Source organism: Amblyomma mixtum, chromosome 10 (genome assembly GCF_055824585.1).
Source record: "Amblyomma mixtum isolate Tamu chromosome 10, ASM5582458v1, whole genome shotgun sequence".
NCBI lineage: Eukaryota > Metazoa > Arthropoda > Arachnida > Ixodida > Ixodidae > Amblyomma > Amblyomma mixtum.
This window is the reverse complement of record NC_143021.1, coordinates 49,127,391-49,148,716: the sequence shown is the minus strand read 5'-3', so window position 1 is coordinate 49,148,716 and position 21,326 is coordinate 49,127,391. Positions and strand designations below refer to the sequence as shown.

At 48.1% G+C, this 21,326-nt stretch overlaps 2 protein-coding genes across 10 annotated transcripts in view; both read right to left on the bottom strand.

Moving 5' to 3' along the window:
* Positions 1-1,436, bottom strand: part of Pink1 (PTEN-induced putative kinase 1) — a 47,770-nt gene extending 46,334 nt beyond the window's left edge. The window contains exon 1 of one of the 2 annotated variants that reach the window (XM_089563912.1): positions 947-1,436. In XM_089563912.1, coding sequence (XP_089420038.1) covers positions 947-1,309 — 363 coding nt within the window. In that variant the 5' untranslated portion in view covers positions 1,310-1,436. The remainder of the gene's footprint in view (positions 1-946) is intronic. The other variant, XM_089563913.1, reaches the window with a different exon arrangement.
* A 5,700-nt stretch (positions 1,437-7,136) lies between these two features.
* Positions 7,137-21,326, bottom strand: part of LOC149325734 (vacuolar protein sorting-associated protein 33A-like) — a 98,201-nt gene continuing 84,011 nt past the window's right edge. For 3 of the 8 annotated variants that reach the window (XM_089563333.1, XM_089563337.1, XM_089563340.1), the window contains 5 exons: positions 19,361-19,495; positions 17,247-17,424; positions 10,044-10,172; positions 8,596-8,632; positions 7,137-7,257 (listed from right to left, as the gene is read on the bottom strand). In XM_089563333.1, coding sequence (XP_089419459.1) covers positions 7,155-7,257; positions 8,596-8,632; positions 10,044-10,172; positions 17,247-17,424; positions 19,361-19,495 — 582 coding nt within the window. In that variant the 3' untranslated portion in view covers positions 7,137-7,154. Of the gene's footprint in view, positions 7,280-8,595; positions 8,633-10,043; positions 10,173-17,246; positions 17,425-19,360; positions 19,502-21,326 lie in introns of all 8 variants that reach the window. The other 5 variants (XM_089563336.1, XM_089563338.1, XM_089563334.1 and 2 more) reach the window with 4 other exon arrangements.

Genomic DNA, 21,326 nt, shown 5'->3' with positions numbered 1-21,326 from the left:
GGCCACGGCACCAAACGATCGCACAACACCTGCATTACGGCCGCCCGCAACTCGGCGACCAGACAAGACCCCATCGCCTGGCGCCATCTGTCTGCATTCAAGAGAAGCATAAGGAAGAGCGAACAAGATCTGGCCATGCCGCCGGGCGCAGTGTCAGCACCTAAATATTTTCTTGCACCGTGGCTGGTAGAACCAAGTGCTTTTCACGCCTTGCTAGTTATTGCATGAATGCACTTGCTCAAAAAAAGAATAAACGAATTACCAACTAATTCTGATGATGCAGGTAATACAAGCGTTTAGTTCTGTAAGTTTGCACAAATGACAAGTATCAAGCAACACTACCATCAGGGTTGACTGTCTGCCTGTAAACAACGGTCGTCTGCAAAGAGCACTAACGTGGAGGGAACAGCAGTATCAATTGTAGTGCAGAACATGAAGCTGTACCACGCTTCATCAGTCTGTGGAAAACAATTTCAATGGCACACATGAACTGCACACCACCTGTTACATAAAATCGTAACATTAATGCCCCACTTATCAGTGCGGCTGTTCCATACATGAATGCCACCATTGCTTGCACCCTGATCTCACTGTGAAACATACCTGATAAACAAAGCTGGGTTCGTTTCCACCTCAGGCAGTCGTGCTGCTTCCATCACCGCACTGCACATCTTTTGAGCTGCCATTTCAAGTTATTCCCATAATAACGCCTCCATTTGCCTCGGGGATTTTGCCGTGATCAGTCCTGCTGCTTGTTCCTGCCTTTCTCAGCTGCAACCGAGGGGAAAAGTGTGCAACACAGCACACTGCTGTTGCAGAAATAAAGCTCGCCGCACTGTTACCAGTTCAGAAGCGACTCTGGCCGAGACAGAAACCACGGTGGTGCGCAAGAAACCTCAGTAACTAAGGGTGAGTCATCGGGAGGAGGAGGATATATAATCCCTACCCGCAGCGCGACGCAGATGCTCTCCAGCTCCTCTTGGCGGCTGACCAGCGACGGCCGAGTGACGAGGCAGACGCCCGTGAGGCCCATGAGGGGAAGTCGCGCGCCTGCGAACAGCTCACGGCCGGCCCGCCTGCGCAGTTCGGCCGCCGGCGACTGCCGGCACCCCCACCAACGCTGCAGCAGCTGACGGCGGGGGCGCACGGCCGCTCGGCCCCCCCGGGGCCAGAGCAGGACGCGCAGGGCAACGCGGAACCGCAGCACCATGTCGTTCACGTAGCAGCGTAGGGCGGCAGCCTCGCCAGTGACGCGCCGCGACGGCTGGGCCCAAGCGCTGCCCACTGGCCGCAACCACGCCAATCTCATGGCACACCAAAACAGCGGCCACGGCTGCGTCAAACGACGCGGATAGATGGCTTGTAGTGCAAAGGACACAGCGGTTCGATCTCGACGGAAGGCGATAGAGAGAAAAAAAAAAAAAGCGGTCGGCCACGCGCGGCGCTGCCGTCGAATGGCAAAAAGAGCAAAAACCAAAGCATCATGGGAAATAGTCTCTCACCATCATTCCTCCATGCTCACCATGGAGTTTTTTTACCTCCATGCATGGAGGAAGAAAAAAAAAGAGAGGCCGTCACGTGACATTTTGTGAAGCCGGAAACAAGCTCGGCTCCATCTTACTCCGGCGGGCTTCTGTTTACATTTCGCCGCCGCGCCGATTGCGCGCGCGTTTCAAAGCCAACGAAGGAGCATGCTACCGCATGGGCGCAGGCCCCCGCGCGAGTGGCGCTTGGCTGCTTGCCGGTTTAGGGTGCCCTATGTTGGTGTTCGTCAGCGGAAAAGTTAATAAAGCGGAAATACCCGTGTCAGACAGGCGGCTACTTCCAGTTACTGCTTCGTACTGCGTCGTACAATGCTGCCATGCATAACCGCACCCCACCTTAGAGTTCAACCTGCCTTTTATTGCAGCTCTTGTCGCTGAATGTTGCAATCTGCCTCCATTGTGTATGTTTTGGAAGCTGGCAGTGTCAACAGTGCCTTCTGTTGCAGCAGTGAGGATTAGAAAAATTCTGCAGTATTTTTTTGTTGGTGTTGAATACCATACTTATATTCATTGCATGTTTTCGTGCGGATGGCCATGCAAGGAATGCTTTCTCATACAGCAGTGAGGATGGGCAAATATACTAATAAGTTTGAGTTCTTGACCCTGAACACAAAATGTAGTATCATAACGTGTTGTAATGGTGGCCGTGCAACAATGACTTTTGATTCACAACTTCAAAAGCCATTCATAGAGGCGACAGAAACGGAGAGGGCCAAAGTGCATATTGTAGACGGCAGGGGAGGATTTATGGATGGGGGTGGGGGGCGTCGCTTCCCTCCAAAAGACTGAAATTTTACATAGGACAACCATTCTGAACACCTTTTTCTCAATTAAAAAATTTCAGAAAATACACATTTAAAATGTGACTGCCCCCTCCGTAAATCCACCCTATGTAGCATGGCAACATCGCATATGTTTCACATCCACAGATCTAGTATTGTGCAAAATATATATGACCGTAGCTTTTCAGCTAGACTTCTAGAAGTATAGGAGTCCCCAGTGGCTGCAGTATAAGTTTCATGGTGTTGTGCCTCATTTCAATGCTGTGTTTCATATTTAATGTGCAGAGCTGCAGCTGTACGCTCCGCTTTTCTCTACTTGATGAAATACTATCTTGTAATGTCAATGCATAGTAGCACACTTTACTTGTGATCGACAATACAGCAATGAAAGGTACGTAATGAATGCATCAAATTATTTTTCTTCAACATAACCACAGACCCTTTTGCTGGGCTGTGTGACATTATGTTCAGGAAAGTAAAAACAGCATAAATTTTACACAAACCACACAGAAAGATGGACAGGACGGGCGCTGTCCGTCTCTCTGTGTGGTTTGTGTAAAATTTAGCGCTAGCTGTTTTTACTTTCCTGATCACAATAACCACCACAAGCATCAATGAAATTCAGCGCACATGCGGATCCTCATTTCACCACGTACTTTTTACGACAAATAACACTATCACAGGACATGGGCACAATAAACGCATGTGAGAAAAGGCCTCCAAATTCAGTTAGAGTTTCGCCGCCTTTTTCGCACTTCTTGACCATATGACATCAGCTTGAAAAGCAATTGCAAACCTGCTACAGGAAACCGGTATAAACATAGTGCGTGATCAAAAGCACAGAATTGTCCACGATATTGATACATGCACTAGAAGAGAAAGAAGTTTGTTGGCTCTCGCTCGCGCGCTCGGACCAGGAACCGCCGCAGTTTTTCGTACTCCGGTGTTCGATTTCGCGTTGCACGCTACAATATGAAGGAATACACTTGAGCCCGGCACGTCCCAGAGGCAAATTTCTCGCTAGGCGCTTCAAACGTTACACGCTTCAAACGGGCATGTAACAAAGTTTCTGTATAGAAGAGCAAAGCGAGCGCAGCTGCTTCCTTTACAATATCGCTCTCCGCCCATGTCATGGCCCCCGCCGCTCAAAGAAGCGCAATCGTCGAAAAACGAAAATGACAGTTATACCGACGTCAGTGGCAATCACTGGAGCGTTGCAAGAACACGCACAGGTAGCAACGAGGTTTCACTGCCGATGTAAACGGGAGCGCGAATGGCACACACACACTGCACGTACAGGACGCGAAACGTCCGCACAATGCGCCGACGACCGCTCTAGCGCACGCCGCATTGAATCACTGGTGAACGAACAGCGCGAATGCAGCGGCGGTCTCCCGACGGCTCCGAGCAGTGACGCAGTAGACGAAATGCCCGTGCGATCGTGGTCGCCGAGCACGTTGAAATCAATGCACGCAACAACGAGAGTTTTGCGGCGAATTCCATCTGAGATATGAGTGAACGGCGCCAACGTCAGCCTGTGAGCACGATCAAAAACAAACTCGAGCAGTTGAGGAAAGCACGCCTACGCCGCACCTCAAATGCTATGCCGCGGCCGTCTGCTATCGCCCGGTTTGTAAACAGCAACTACAACGCCGTTGCTAAGCTGCCGGAGTAAGATGGCCTCCCAATCGAGAAAAACCACGTGATTTCCTCCACACTTTTCTCCTCCCTAACCAAACATGACGTCATTAAATATCACGTGACCTATGACGTCACGCGTATGACGTCATATTTTTTTTACCAATCAGCGTTTCCAGCCTACCTACCCGCAAACGCTTGTCTCGAGGGTATGGTATCGAGGGGTTGCCATGCAAACTCCCATAGACGGGCTGCCAGCTTTCCCTCTAGGTAATAGTAAGAAACTCTATGCACAGAAGGGTCGCCAGCTTTCCCTCTAGGTAAGAAACTCTATGGGTGGGATCAAGGAGGATGTGCGCCGTGGCCTCCGCGATGTGCTAAAGTTTTTGCTAATCTTGGAGGCCACACGCGCACACAGGAGCTTCTAAGTGCCGTCTATGGATGGCGCCCGAGACCGTGATCATCATCATCAACAACTTTTTTCTCCGCCGCATGGAGGAAGGAAAACTAAGGAGAGGCCCTTCGTATTCCCAATACATTGGCAAGAATGTGGCAGAAGTGACGTCAAAATTTAGGCTTAAAAAGTCGGGCCACTAGCAACGTTGTCGTTGTTGCTAAGAAAACTCGGGCCACTAGCAACGGCGTACGGCGTCGTTAGCGTCGTTGTTGCTAGGGGCCCGAGTGTTTCTCGGTGGCGGTGGACGGGCTTTCGGCACGGTGTGTTCGGCCTTGCGTATTAAAGTCTACATGCCTGGCGTCGTGACGTTACGCACGCATCTAGGATTGCTTTTAAATGCGGCAAATAACCGCTCATTTGATATTTTGTTCGTCAAACTTGGTGTCGTTACGCGGAGCGATCGATGCATTGAAATGAATCTCGCGAAAAGGTGGCACTCCGAAACCGCGCCTCGACACGCGAAGAAGCGTTGATTGTTTTGATCAGTGAACTTTCGCACCTCACCAAACAGCACAGAAACATGAAGCCGCTCTCGGCGATGCTGAGCTGCGTTTCGAAGGCCACACAGCGGGTGTACGGTAGCCAGAGGAGGATGGTGAGCTGAAATATAAGCGGCGCGCAATGTCGTCTTTCTTCGCCTGGCGTCGGAAAAGGTTCACCGCACCTGTGCGCCGGTCTGTGTCTAGGTGCGTGTTTGCGGGGAGGGAGGTGTAGGAGTGTAGCGGCAAGCGGCGCGGTTTTTTTTCTACCTTTCTTTTACTACGAAGCGCTTGCGAGCCGTGCGCGACACCCGCCCCGTAGCTCGGTGGAGAAAGAAGATAGTGAGGAAAGCCGAGCCAACTTCCGGTTGCGGGGCGGCTTCACAAAAAGTGACGTCAGGGCCTCTCCTTAGTTCTTTCCTTCCTCCATGCTCCGCCGCAATTTTCTGCTATTTACATCGGTATCGCCAGCTCCAGCCTTTTGTGGCGTGTTGTTAGCGCGTTTTAGCGCGATGGGCAAGCACCTTAAGCTACACGGTGGGAGTTAGCTCTCGAACACGGTAAGCGTGCGGCGGGCAGGAAATTCGGCGTGGCCGAGAAGTGCGTCCGATGATGGTGACCAAAAGAGAAACACAAGCTGCAAAAAGCGCGCTTTCCGAGGCAAGCCGTGCGAGTTTACCGAACTGGAAGAAGAGCTGCTCCTCTATTTGATGGAATTTCGGTACGGCTGCGCGTTGACAGCGGACATGCCGCGCGGCTTCTTTTGGGATGAGCGTGCACCAGAGCACAGCACCAGCTCAAGAGTCGAAATACTCCGCGAGTGACAATTGAACATAGAATAAATGTCGCTCATTCCGTGGTTGGTGTGTTTTTACTTTTAAAAAAATTTTCGCACATCGCACCACAAAAATTGGCCCTCGAATCAGGAAAACAAGAAGTACGGCCCTTATACGCGTTTATACGGTATGTCGCGCGGCGAAATTTAGTCATGAGGAGCTTTATAATGTGTGCAATACAATTGGCCGTTTCTCCAGCACACTGGTTTTTTCGGTGAAATTTGATTTTCCGGACTGCCCGATTTTTCGGTCGTTTTCGTGGTCCCTAGAGAGTCCGAAAAATCTGTCGTCGACTGCTACTTGCTGACCAGATGGTGGACATTAACTTGAATTTTCTAAGCAGTTTAGAGCACCAAAGCAGTAAAGCAATGCAAGTTCGGGCCTCTTCCTCACCGGTTTTAAGCTGGCTATTATAAGCGTCTTTTCTTCATTTTTACCATTAAGCACCAGGTCTGTTGCGAACTGCGTTGTTCTAGAGCAGACGGAAAGAAGAAAATAAAGCAGCTGCTGTCTCTCACTTTTAGCGTTTCGTTGCCAAATGGTAAATATCGGTTTCAGGCCCAGTGATATTCAGCCCCAAAATTAACATTGTCAGCCCAGACAGGGGTGAGCGAAATGCAACTGCGATGAGTAGCAGACAACGCGCCACCAGGAAGAGGAGACCAGCAGCGCCAGTTGAGGCGGAGGCGTGCGGAACTACGCTTTGTCCCGTGGCAGTCGGCACACCTACTGATCTAGCCTCCCTACTTGCCGTTTAGCAGTGACACAACTCCTTCAAGTTAGGTAGTAATTGAGAATCTCAAATAGATGGCCGTTGCAACTGGCTTTGCGACACGGGTAAATTACACGCAACGCTGTCGGAAACTTGTGCGGCAGGGCAAGACTCGGATGTTGCCGAACAGTTCCATGGAGGAGAAGAGCAAGCAGAGGGCCTTTTTTGCTGCTACGGATGTTGAGGAAGTAGAGCCTCTTTCGCGCTGCCTCAATGTGTCTGGATGTGCTGCCTCTGGAGATGAGTTTGTCACTACTCCGCCGCTGCTGCTCCGATACGTGATGCACTGGTTGCAGCTTCCATTTGCGAAGTGTTACACTGATTTTTTGTTTCTTTTTTGTGTTTCCTGAAGTTGGGTGCCGATGAGCATCAAGCAAAATGTGAGTAAATACGGCACAGTGTGTTTTTGTCTCGAAGTAGAATTCGATTATAACGCGAGGGTTGACCCCCCTCTATTTCCGGTGGAAAAGTACATCTGAGCAAATAGCATATTGTGGAGAACGTGAAAGGATATTGGAAGATAGGGTTACATTGCAGCAAAAGGGCCTGGATTACTGTAAGGATACTAACAGCCTGTCGGAAAAACCATGTGAGCGCATTTCCTAGGACAGGCACTGACAAGAAGAGATGCCAAGAACAAGAGTGTTTATTCATTCACTGCGGTGGTGGGCTGAGCACTTCGTTGAGGGACTGGAGGAATGTTCGACCATTGATGAGCTTTGTGGTGGCCACCAGGTACTCCACAGGAGCTGCAACACAGCAAAGGCATGTCTAGAAAAAAAAAGACGTGTCTGGAATGCACGAACGACATCAACAATGCCTCTTTTCACGCAAGCAACAGGCCGTCTTGAGAGACGCTGCTGAAAAGTGCCACATGCATGCTTTGGGTGCACTGCTCCAGGCTGACCTGTAGCAATGTGTGGCCATATTTGGATCCTTCTCTGTGCCACCACCCAGCTCTCGCACAACGAACTGGCACGTTCTGCGAAGGAGCATACCTCCTCGTTTTGCGACTGCCCACATAGGTCTTAATGTGCTGCCAAACTGTTGCAACTGCACTCTTCCTTTTTTTTTGCTCAGTTTACGATGCTGGTTGGGCAAAAAAAAAACATTAATTTTCAAGGAGCGTAATTATCCTGCTCTATGGCTGCAAGGACAGAGACCCCCGCTTAGCACTAAAAAATTTACAGCTGAGTGTGTGGCTTCAAAAGTTAAAAGATTGACGAGGCTGCATTGGACTATAGGTGCCACAGAGGTTGTCAGCGAGCATGTTCTCCACAGTTGCCTCGGTCATTCTATTACCTCTGCCGTCGAAAGTGCCAGCGACCTAGGTTAGTGGATCTTGTAGGCGACAACAAAAATTCTTAAAACACTCCGGCAATGGTGTAGCGCAAGTAACAATGTTAACACTCCCATTCGTCACATGACCTTGTGACATCGTCATAACCTGCCCACCGTGGCACGTGTCTCCACCGGTGGCTGTGTGTGAAACAGCTGGGGCAGTGGTGCATCTCCTGCTATCAATAAATATGTAAAGTACCGCACATCAACACCACCTTCAGTGCCCCACCCAGTGTTTAGAGCTCTGAAAATTACCAGCTCGTTCTTGCAGCTACTGCAGCACGCTGAATTAGGTTGGGTTTACGCTATTTCTGTCATTTAGTTTTCAGTGCTGCAAACGTGCTGTCCTCGCAGGAAACAGAAAACTGTCAGGAGACCAATAACTTGAGCCATATTCAAATTTTCCGGCAGTCGGCACCGCCAAGTGTGCCGTGGTGCACGCCAACATTTTAAATGCTAACGAGGGCTGTCGACCATTTTCAGTGGGCAGCCATATCATATTTTTAAAGGTCCTCCCCCTCAGCCACAACAGACCGTTTTTCAAAATAGCGAGTGTAACTATTTTTAAATGTCCAAGACAGGAAACCGAAACACAATCCGTGGGTAGGGATGATGCTTCGCGTGACACAGTGATGATGAGGTCGCAAACATTACTAGAAAACCGCTAGCACATGCACACTGAATAACTGAGGTAGCGATTGAAAACAATTTTTTCCATAAATTCCCTGAGACAGCCGCATACAAACCTCAAATTGTGGTTAGTGAAGCGGGAGCGGGCAACGTCTGTGAACGGAGAAAAAACCAGTCAAACAAGACGACGGACAAGAAGAGTGTACACACCACAACGACTGGACTAGCAACTGAAGTTTATTGGAAAATACATGGTCCGAGCAAGGCCAGCAGAACATGCGCAGCAGCATCATCACTAATCACTGAGCAAAAGAGACAAAGACAAGAAATCCCATCTATCGTGGACGACCTAAAAAAGCAAATTCTTTTTCAAGCAAGCGCACCGAGGTTGTGCTTATACAATCAGAGCCTAACAATCCGATATGATATGCCTCCAGTATTTCCCGCTCCTGTTTCCCCTTGCCTCTACCAAGAATGGTGACATTGCTGAACAAAGGATAACAGCCACATTCATTGCAATGGCGAGGCAAGTTTGCACCGCCACCGGACCCCAGGGAGGAGTGATGCTCACGAAGCCGGTCATTAATACATCGGCCAGTTTGGCCGATGTAAACTCTCTCGCATGTGAGGGGGAACTTGTACACCACCTGTGCGACACATGTCGTGAAGCAATTCTCATGCTGCGTTGTGCAAACGTGGTTCCTTTCCCTGCCTCGAGAAATGCGCGAACAGAGTCCCGACAGCTTGCAAGGAGCAGAGAACACCATGCTCACTCCCTGCTTGGCCGCCACTTTTTTCAAGTTGTGGCTTTCAAGCACCATAAAAATGGTGCTGCCTGGCCTTCCATTTTCAAACACAAACCACAGGGCTAAAACAAAGCTCCCATAACGTCCGGACCGAATCATCGAAAACAGACGACATTGAAAACAAGATCGAAAACAGAAGTGACCAGCTCCCGTTTATTAGTGTCTTGGATGTTATTGTAAGCATTGTTCTGGGTTATTTTTAGAAAGAAGAATGATATCTCTTTCCGATCGTATTAATTTCAAGGAGCAGACGACATGCACATTCGAAGAAACCGCGCGAGGTGCATTTCGCCCCAAGCCGTGACATCGGTTCCCTCACCGCTCGCCAGATGGCGCAGCCTGTCAAACTGGCTTCTTTGCTCGCCTGGCCGAAAAGTTCTGCCGCAGTCGAATGCAGTTTTTCGCCGATTCCAGAAAATGCAGACAAGTTTAGATGTTAAATTACTTATCGAAAGACAAAGACTATCATAAGCTACCTTGCAGTCGGCGTTTGAGCCCGTATAGTCCAGTAGTTTGCGCAGGAGAATTTTTTGTAACAGGGACAGATATATACGGAACACGCGGTACAAGGTAGCTGCGGCTGGTGAAGGACAGGGCTAATAGACAGGGCCCTGCAGTGGGCACAGTCAGGCTGATGACCACTGAAAGGTAACCACATTCCTATCACTCGAAGGAAGGCCACAGGGATCACTGAACACGTGGTATCCCAGCAGCCCGGAAAACAGCGGGGCTCAGAAAGATCCCTTCTGGTCACCCACCATCGTCCTGCTGCGAGAGGAAACGCAGTGCCGAGATCTCCGCATACGTGCAGCCGCCCAGGAAGAAGACCAGAGTCACCTTGGGCTCCTCCCCCCCACTGGACGACTGCAGGGAGCTCACTGATCCACCTGCAGAGGGGGGGGGGGGGGGGGGGGACAGGTTTACTTCCATGCCTTTCGGTGGACCAGGGAAAGACGCTTCTCGCACCGCTCGACCACATTCCTACATGGCACAGGACGTACTATGCCCACTGTGAACACTCTCAAGGTTCGGTCACATTACACATAAATGCAACTTGAGAAAGAAACAGCGTAGGAACAGGGACACAAGAAAAGAAGACAACTTGACAGGCGCTGACTAGGAAGTGAAGGTTTATTGCACGGAACACGAAAAAATATACTCCACAAACAACCAGGAGCACGTATGATCGACGCCAACAACACTGATAAGATGTTACAATCAGCCATGATCTTCAAGAAACAATATCTCACAGTCATGAACGAGGACGGATGGGGTGCTTACATATGTGTCGTGGTTCTTCTGAATATGAAATGCTTCACTAATTTCCCTAGTTAATCTATTTTCGTGATTGTACAAGACCTTTGCATCGTTAAAAAGTGCAAAACATTGTTGGGCAGCAGGCGCGGAGGTGTTACTACCACATTATTTGTAGTGCAAGGCTAGGTTCGAGGAAGGGGCCCCTTTCAAAGAGGTGTTATGTTCACGCAGGCGAGAATTTAGGCATCTTCCCGTCTGGCCTATATAGTTCTTGCCGCACATGAAGGGAACCCTGTACACCACACCCTTGGCACAAGGGACGAACTTTAAATCATGATTTACTTCACACTCTTTTTTTGTTTGTCTTTTTTATTTTTCTTCTCTGCTTTCCCTATGGTTGGTTTGGTTTATGGGGTTTAACGTCCCAAAGCGACTAAGGCTATGAGAGACGCCGTAGTGGAGGGCTCCGGAAATTTCGACCACCTGGGGTTCTTTAACGTGCACTGACATCGCACAGTACACGGGCCTCTAGAATTTCTCCTCCAAAGAAATTCAACCGGGATCGAACCCGCGTCTTTCGGGTCAGCAGCCGAGCACCATAACCACTGAGCCACCGCGGCAGCTCGCTTTCCCTATAAACCCTGGCGCAAATTTTGCCCAGCTTATTAGGTGCTGAAAAAAGCACATCTACCCCATATCTGCGGCCTACCTGCTTTAAACGGTGGGACAACTGGTGAGCGTAGGGCATGACAGCAAATTTCTTTTTAACCTGACCTGAAGGCTCCGGTGTCTCGTGCCTACAAGAGGATTTGATTTTTTAAAGTATTTTATTGCATGCCAGTATTATAGCATCATCCGGAAAGCCTGCTGACCTCAGCCTCTGAACTTGTTGACTAAAACTGTGACTGATAGCATGCACGCAAGACTTGTTAATTACAGAACCTAAACAAGAGACGGCTATACCACATTTGACTATCTGGGAATGGCCGGAACGGTAACTGAGCAAGGGTTTCACTGACCTCTGAAAGAAAGACCAGCACACATGGTCTGGCTTTAACACCAATCTAATATCAAGGAATTGCAGCTCATTCTTTTGCTGTGTTTCAAAGATGAATTTTAAGCCTTGTCCGCAATCGTCAAAAACCTTTAAAATACTGTCTATCTGTCCCTGGAAGTCACCGTTCTCAACAAAAACAAGGTAATCATCTACATACCTGAAGACGCGTTTTGTTCGCGAGCCCAAATTACTTTCAATGGCCTTATCAACATAACAAATAAAAATATTACTCAGTACCGGAGCCACTTTTGACCCAATACATACCCCCGATTTTTGAGTAAACAGTCTGCCTTGCCATTCAACAACAGTAACTTTTAGATAAAATGACAACAGCTCCAAAAAGGCTCCCACCATGACAAAGCCTGTTTTCATTTTATCTAAAAGCTACTGCAGGCTCGGCTTACTTCACGTTCGCACAAGAAAAATACAAAGCAGCCATGCTACCATAAAGTCTGCCTCCTAGATTCGAGCAACGACAGCATGCCTGTGCAAAAGTGGAGCTTTCGGCAACGATGCCGCCTGCAGGAACGCCGGGCAACAAACTGCGCGCTGCTCCCCGACTGCCCTGGTCACAGCTAAGCCTAGCCGGTTTCGTATCGATGCCGCAGCTGATAGCACTTTGGGACTGGCCAGCACTCAAATAAAGGAGCTTCGCTTGGCACCCCTTTACTGTCAACCAGTCGCATAAAAAGATATGTTAGATTTCCGTGACGCCTTCAGCAATGGAGCTAGCAGACGGCAGGCGAACCGCATCAGGCAGGAGCAGCACCAAAGCGGCTATGGGATGAAATCACCACCTCTACCCCAGGGCTTGCTATAAACTTGAACAAACAATACTATCGCGTTTCCAGACGCCGGCGGCCGGCATCAAGGCTGGCAGGCCGTGGGTAGGCCCGGCTCAAAGGAGCACGTTCTACGTCATCATGATACTGACGCTCCCGCTTCACGTAGTTGCGTTTGCCGCGGGCAGCCCGTCGTTGACATCTAGAAGGTTGGACGCAGGCGAGCTGCGATTGGACGATGCGGCGCCATTCGCAACTTCGCGCCGCGGTGAATTGCGCTCGCTTTTCGCACATGTGTCCCCGCCGTAACAACAAAATTAAGTGACCCTACCATGCATTTAGACCGTTTGTCTAGTCGAATGGCACAAATCGAGCTTGATCGGCCAATTTTCCGCATCCAAGACCTGCAGTTTTCTGGCATCCCAAAGCACAAGGAAAACTTTATTTTCGTGTGGATTCTGTCACGGGGAACATCAACGATGTGCTTCCGACTGAGATTAATGGTTCGGGCGCACTGCACCATGGAATGTGGCCCCGCTGAGCAGGGGACACTCGGCGCTCTCTTGGTGCCCGTTACCAGACAGGCCATCGATCGTGGGTTTGGTACTTTTGTGGCCTGTTCTATGCCTGCATGAGTTAATTCATCGGCAGTATTAATTTGGCACTACATGTGCAAAGGGTCGCTGCCACGGCGGTGATGCCTATGCTCGGTGGCGGCGATGCCTCCGCTCGCCACTTCGCTCTAAGCGGATCAAGCTCTTCGTGCGCTTCGAGTAATGCGGCTCAAAATGCATGCGTTTGGGTCGGGACCGGAAGAAATTTCAAATAAAGCGATATTTCGAGTAAAGCGATTTTGTTATAACGAGGGATTACTGTATATTTAATTCGGTGATCGAAACAGGAGTTTTCCCGCAAGAAATGAAGAAACCAAAGGTGACAGCTGTGTTTAAAGGAAGCAATAAAGATGTACCAAATGATGAACCAACATAACTGATTCCGGTTTTTTCAAAGGGGTTAGAAAAAAGTAATTTATTTCTCATTTATCCAAGTTCTTTAACACAAAAAAAAATCTTGCCTGATGCTCAAATTGGTTCTCGAAAGGTCTCGCACTTAGGGAATGTATATTGCAAAGCACTGAAACATGTATTCTTACTCTAGGGACTCTTCACTGACTTCAGCAAAGCTTTCGATTTCCTTTACCGTAAAATTTTAGCGCACAAATTCTCTCAGAATGGAGTTCGTGGAACACTTGTACACCTCGTGAAGTGATAACAATCTGTGTATACAGGAAGTCATCAGTCTTCTTTTTCCGCAGCACAAAATGGTGCGCCTCATTCTGGGCCCATTGCTTTTTAGCATCTGCATAAATGATAATGTCCATATTTATTTATTTTTATTTTTTACTTGAAAATACTGCAGCCCCATTCTAGGGGCTATAGCAGGAGTGGGCACATAAAATGTGGAACAATTCCACGCATACAAGGGTACATGAGAAGCATTACAAACGCCCTACAATGCTACAACTCAAGTGCCGACGCAAAATCAGAAATTGATAATGCACGAATGTTGCCATGCAAAGAATTGCAACTCTCCGCAGTGTGCGGAAAAAAGCTGTATTTGAAAACGTGAGTGCGGGCAAAAAAAAGGTTGGATACTAAGATGGTTGCAGAAACGAGATGTGCTCACCCTCTGCAGAAGGGCGTTTTCCGGAGGGATGCGAGCGGGCTGAGGGAAGACATCGCCGATGAGGGTGAAAAATGACGAAAGTCGCAGCAGCGGAAAATATATCCTCCTACAGCTTTGCGTTGTACAGATTCCATTTGATCACTTTCACATTGCTTGTATGGATTCCAAACATTAGAAGTGTATTCAAGAATAGGGCGAATTAGAGTTTTGCTCATGAGCAATTTGGCCTCTTTAGGAGCATCCCGTACTATGTACCTCAAGTAACCTACCTTTTTAAGAGCTTTAGCTGTGATGTAGTCGATGCGTTTTGACCATGGCATATTGAGGGAAAAATACGAAACCAAGATATTTATATTCATGCACCCTTTGCAGTGATGCACAGTGGTAATTAGAAGGCGATAAAAGACATGACAACTGTTTTGCTGAAATTGATGTTCATCTGCCACCGGTCATGGAACATACCAAAAGACTCATTCAGAAGGAGGTGATCATTCACAGAGTGGTAGAGTACGCCATCATCGGCGTATAGATGGATCTCTGAGGTTATACTGTCAGGTTAATCATTAATGTAGAGCAAAAACAGCATCGGCTAAGAAAGAATCGACGGAATTGAAGCGAACAGACTGGGAGCGGTGTGAGAGGAAATCGGCAATCCAATCAACGAGTTGAGAGTTATTGAGAATTACTTTTAGTTTGCAAAACAATTTAGAGTGAAGGACCGTGTCGAAAGCTTCTAAGCACCCCCCCTATTTTCGGAAAAAAATTTCTGAAAAAAAAACTTTGCATGCGAATCTAAGCACCCCTTTTTTTTGCGCGGAAGAGAGCGTTGCCGAGGCCGCCAAGTGCACTTGCTCTCTTTTTCGTCGAGCCTGTGCAGTCGGAGTCCCGAGGAGGCACGGCCTGCGCGTTGTTGTTGTTGTGACTGAGAGAAGGATGAAAAGGAAATTGCACAGGCCTGCTTACTGGCTCGAGCCAAGCCACCACCGCTGCCAAGTGCAGATAGAGGAGAGTTAAAAGATCAGAGGAAAGATAAAGAGAACAGATAAGACGCCCCTCGCAGCAACAAATGCCTCCGCTGGAGCGGACGCTGCTGAAAAAACAGATAAGAGGGCGAGGCCGCGCTCGCCGAAGCGACTTCAAGCGAGGACAGCGGCGTCAGCGATTTCAAGCGAGGACAGCGGCGTCCACGGCGCTTTTTGTGTTGCTGCGTTCCGACACTACAAGAAAGATGGCGGCACAGAACTGTCTGCAGCTATTTTTCTTTTGAATTTTTCCTAATTAAAATGTTTTTTCTCGCGCCCGTTTCATCGAGATTTCGCCGCGAAAAGAGGGGCCCGGGGGGGGGGGTCAGTTTAGATTTTTAGAATCTAAGCACCCCCTCTCACTTTGGGCATCGTGATCGTGAAAAAAGGGGGTGCTTAGAATCGAGTAAATACGGTAGGCACACTTTAGCCAGTCGATAACCGGTGCGCCTTAATCTTTCCACCTATCAAGAAAACCGCGCGAGCCGCTGCCCCGCTGCTCACAACAGCCTGAACGGCCATTTTATCTTGTTTGTTGAAGACTAGCCCTCTGCCGGCAAAAATGTGCTGCATTTGTGTTCCGAAAAAAAAAAAAAAAAAAAGATGACGATGAAGTTCAGACGTTAAAAAATATCACGCTTGATTTTCGATTATACGACACCTGGATTATACGACGGTTTCTTGCGGTCCCCTGAACGTCGTATAATCGAGGTTCCACTGTATGTGCTCAAGAAATGCCTCACTCAATTTAAAGAAGTTCCAGTAGCTTGGTTTGGGCTAGTTGGTAACAGTTCTTCGAAAACATAGCGCAAAAAGGACATGGACGACACAGAAGTGGACACAGAAGGTGACCTTGACTTTGTAAATAATTTAACAAAACTGTCCACTTCTGTGTCGTCCGTGTCCTTTTTGCGCTATGTTTTCTAAGAAGTTCCCGATTTAACGAAATAACTCACGGCTCCCCTCAACTTCGTTAAATCGAACTGTATTGTTAACCTTTCTTACCTCTCTGCTTTCTAGCATTACATAATAATCTGCTTTGAGCAGATGTATATTTTACGAATCTTGCATTCTTTTTACCATGCGTCTTCTGCCTTTAGAGATTTCCTAACCAGTGCTGCACATTTAAGGTCCCCATCAAAGCAAACCTGCACTTGAAACATCGACCTCAGGCTTATACCAAACTTTTGAACTAACTGTAAACTATATAAGCATTACAACATAACTTGCCATTTGTTCTTGATAGATACCAATGTCTAGCTAATACTATCCCAAAAGAGCTTAGACTGTTATCACTTATGTATACTGAGTGTTCAATACTGTTCTCTCAACCTTTTGTTCTCTCTTACAATAGATTAGTTTGGCCATAATGGAGTCTCAAGAAGTCACTGTCTGGGGAAGCAAAGGTCGTCAGTGCGAATCCCTAGGAAGCTTTGATTCGACTGGTAATCTTATGCTGCGTAACGCGCTGAATTGTTTGACACCATTCCACACATTCTACGCTAGTCAGGTGGGCCACTCACTGATCCCACTTGGATGACCCCGTGTTCCACGAGTAATGCGAGCATCAGAGCTGACCCCCTAAAAGACAAGTTTACTAAATGAATGCATTTACCAGTTGATAACAGCAATTCCACTGATGACCTGAGTCAGCATTCAGAGGTTCTGTTCTCATTGTTTTCTATGCCGCAGCTACACTGTTTGAGGACTTTGTAAATAATTTAACAAAACTTCTTTTTGGGCTAGAGGGTGCATAGCTTATTTTGAAATGAATTTAAGCGCACAAGAACACGCGTGTTCTTGTGTGCTTAAATTCATTTCAAAATAAACTTTGCAAATCATTATATTAGTTATTCCTGGCATACTTGAATTCTTTATCTAAACTGCTGCAGTATTTTTTGTACTGCCAGTGCCTCTGTGTGCAAAAAATGTACTGCATATAGCATACCCAGTTGTAATCTTTAAAAGTAGGTTGCGAGTGATGTGGGCAGGGAAAAACGTTTGTATGGGAAAGTAGCCTCATAAAATACTTGTGCGTCATTCCAAGAGAAGACACTGTCGATAACTGTTTCCCACAGATGCGTGGCCAGGTGCCCAACAGGCTCCCTGTTTTCCCCTTTACAGTCAGCCCAGCAGCAGCAGCAGCACCAGACTCACGTCGGGGCCTGCCTCCCCCTCCCCCTGGTGTCTGGTGGAGGTCGGTGAGTGCGGGCCCCCCCGGCAGCAGGGCCAGGGCCTCCGAGATGGCCCGCCAGCCGGGCTGGGCCAGGAACTGGGCCAGGCGCACACTCAGGGGGGCATAGCCACTGTACACGTACGAGGCATCATTGGGGACCTGCACCAAGAGGATACGATGTACAACAACAACACAATGGGCCCCATGCCAACTGAAACCAAGAAAGGTGCACAAAAAGCGTGTCAACGACCCGTAAACTAATCAGGCTTAAGTCTTATTACAATGGGCACTAAGCGAGTCCTTACAAGACTAGTTGCATTTTTTTAAACAAGGAATATGCACACACCTAATTTTATTACAATACCTCCACTACTAAAAATGTTCATTTCGAGACCAGTGCCTCCCCCTGAACTGCCTATTCAAATAATTTGGACAGGTTTCAAGTTATCATCATCATCAGCCTGGCCTTTGCCAGCTGATTATATTGCATTGCACTTTTACCCGAATATGAAACACTACCACTGACAAGCCCCCCCCCCCCCCCCCCCCCCCCCCCCCCCGTGTCATCCACCACCAGGTGGTTGGTTCCACCCAAGACCAAGCAAAGGGTCAACCAATATATTTGAAATTCTCACGTATCACTGCCTAATCCCTGGAAAGGAGCAATCCGCAATAGGTTTGCCTCAAAAATTTTTTTCCCAAACACAGAAAATGATTAATGATGGAGAAGAGGAGTGCTCCATTGTTTTAAACACTGACATGAGTACCAGTAGCCACTCAGTCAATGCCTTCAATATGGTTATCTCAGCCAATGGTTTTGTCCACTTAATATGTCAACTAGGGTTACATCCAAACTCTGCATTTATTTATCACTAATTCCTTGAAGTCAAATATTCAGCTCCAAATTTTATTGTCCTCAACCATTTGTTGGCATTTCTATGCACAGAAACAAGCGGGTGAAATGTTCCCACCAGTGTCGTTTGACAATCAACTGTTGTCACCAGAATGGGATGCCTCACAATGTGTTCACTGCCCCACCACAGAAGCTCACCCTCCAGAACACACACAGAAAAAGTAAAAAAGAATTGCCCCAATACTCGTCCATATTTTTAACATGCGTATGGAATCGGCAAATTTTTCCACCGAAAATGCCGTCTGCCAAAGTTACTGTTCTCTACAAGAAGGAAATTGTAACAATCTGGGAAATTACAGGCCGGTATACATTTTACCAAACTTTTCAAAGGTATTTGAAAAAATTATGCATTCAAGGATGACAGAGTCAATTGAAAGATATACTGTGCTAACACCACAATAATTTGGTTTTCGCAAAAAACAGATCTGTTAAGTTAGCACTGCTAGAGCAGAAAGAATATATAACGGAGCGTGAAAACAAAGCTACAGTTGGCATTTTCTCAGGCCTTTGATTTTCGCAGGTGGCTGGTTGAAAGGCACTTTACACGTTGACTGAATCCTCCTTTTGAAGGCGAGTTAAAAAAAAAAAAGCCAGCAGCTGGGACATTTAATTCAATTTGATTGGGAAATCAGCCTCACAGGACAATAATTTGAAGTTTCTTAGAATGTTCAGACCGTGCAGATCGGGTTTCCACGGTAAAAAGACAAGCTCATAATACCCTTCAGTGCACCCTTAAAGACTAGCGGTTATCTTGCCTTCGCATTACATGCCCTGCCCAAGCCCATTTCTTTCTCTTGCTTTCAGCTAGGAGGTCATTAACCCGCGTTTGTTCCCTCCCCCACTCCGCCTGCTTCTGGTCTCTTAACGTTACACCTATCATTTTCCTTTCCATAGCATGCTGCATGGTCCTACCTACGTTAATTACATCATTAAGAATGCAAACTGAACAGCTGACTTACTTGCGTTGCAATTCTTCCCAATTTCTGTTACAACTTGTTGTGTATCCAAAGCTTGAATACACCTCAGGGACCCAGCTCAAAATACCCTTATTAATGCCATTCAAGGCAGATCTGCTCCTTGCTTTATTGTCTAATTATTTGCGTGCAGCTAGTGTTCTGACAAACCCACAGAAAAATTTCCAGTTCATGGCGTCTGCACAACACAGCCCCCCCCCCCCCCCACCTGCTCGCTGACGTCCTCCACATTGAGCTTGAGGGTCTTGCGCAGTGTGGAGAAGTGGTTCCTGTGCTCCTGGGCGTGGAGCAGGCCAGCCTTCTCCAGGCGCAGCAGCCACAGCAGCTGCCGGTAGCCGTACGTCTGCAAGTGTTGTACCACTGCTTTTTCCACTCTTCCTCGACAGTCGTGAGCAACATCACATTCTCCAGTGGTTCTGTACAGCTGTCTCACTAAATGGTGTGAATTGCATTACAACTCAATACATTTCAGAAAAAAGAAAGCCAAACTTGGTAAAAAGTTTCTTCAGCCATAGATTTCGTTCAGAGGTGTCCCTAGTGAAATAACATTTCGGATGTTGGTGGTAGCCTCACCAGACCATCACCATGCAGCCCTTTACGGCCTCAGCCACTGCAAAAAGGGTGATAACCGATGGGACTCACCAGCATGCTCTTCTTCCAACCACCTGTTTGAAGACCATGTGCTCATCACACGGAAGCGCTTGGTCACCCAATTACAAAACAAGTGCTCTGTCACTCGCAACAAGCACGCAGAGTTAACACTCATCTATAGGGTTCAGCAAGCCGCAAATTTGGGCGAGTTGGTAAGTATTCATGATATATTGTTCACAGCGCAACAAGAACGGGAAAGACGAAAGAGTGACACAAACAAGCGCTGACTATCAACTAGTTTTTATTGAAGAACAGAAGGGGTATATATAGAAACACTTATCAAGCAGACAAGACAGACAAACTCCTGCGCCTCCAGGAGTTTGATGTCCCCATCGTTTACAAGTCCAGACACAAACACTCTGACGCCAACTGCCTGTCACGAGCCCCTGTAGATGCGGCGCTGCCAGACGATGATGAGGACACCTTCCTGGGACCCATCAGCTCCAGCTCTTTTGCACAACAGCAACGCTCGGACCCCGACCTGAAATGCCTCATCGAGTACAAGGAAGGCAAAGTTTCTCCCCCCCCTGCCTCGTTCAAGCGAGGATTGTATTCGTTCTGTGTACAGAATGATGTCCTCATGAAGAAGAACTTCGCAGCAAACAAAAGTTGTTCAGACTTCACATGACGAGCCGACAGCTGGACATCTCGGGCTTTCTCGCATCTTCCACTGCATTCAAGGCAAGTATTACAGGCCCAGACTATCTGCTGATGTCGCACATTACGGGAAAGCCCGCAGAGATTGTCAGCAGTGAAAGACCCCTCCAACCCGACCAGCAGGATTTCTGAGCCCCATTGAACCCCCCTCAAGGCCCTTTCAGCAGATCGGCATGGACTTGCTGGCCCTTTCCCGAAGTCAATGTCTAGAAATAAGTGGATCACCATAGCGACCAACTACCCGACCCACTACGCCGAGGCATAAGCCCTACCGAACGAAACAGCAGCAGAAGTCGCCAAATTTTTCGTGGAGAACATTCTTCTGCGACACGGTGCCTCCGATGTGCTCATCACTGACAGAGGAACAGCATTCACGGCGAAATGGACGCAAGCCATCCTGCGTTACAGCCAAACCAGCCACCGGAGGACAACTGCATGCAATCCACAGACCAACGGACTGACCGAGCGCCTGAACGAAACCATCGCCAATATGCTCGCCATGTATGTCGATGCCGAACACAAGACCTGGGACGTCATCCAGCCTTACGCAGTCTTCGCCTACAACACCGCAATGCAGGAGACCACCCAGATGACGCCTTTTAGGCTCGTCCATGGCAGAGAGGCCACGACCATGCTGGACGCCATGCTGACCAATGCTACTGAAGAACACATAGACGTCGCCGCCTACCTTCAGCGTGCAGAAGAAGCCCGGAAACTTGCCCGATTATGGATCAAAGAAGAGCAGCGGACCAATGTCAGACGCTACAACCTACGAAGACGCAATGCGGAGTACAAGTCAGGAGACCGAGACTGGGTTTGGACGCCCATTTGCCGCCGCGGATTGAGTGAAAAACTTTTTCGCCGCT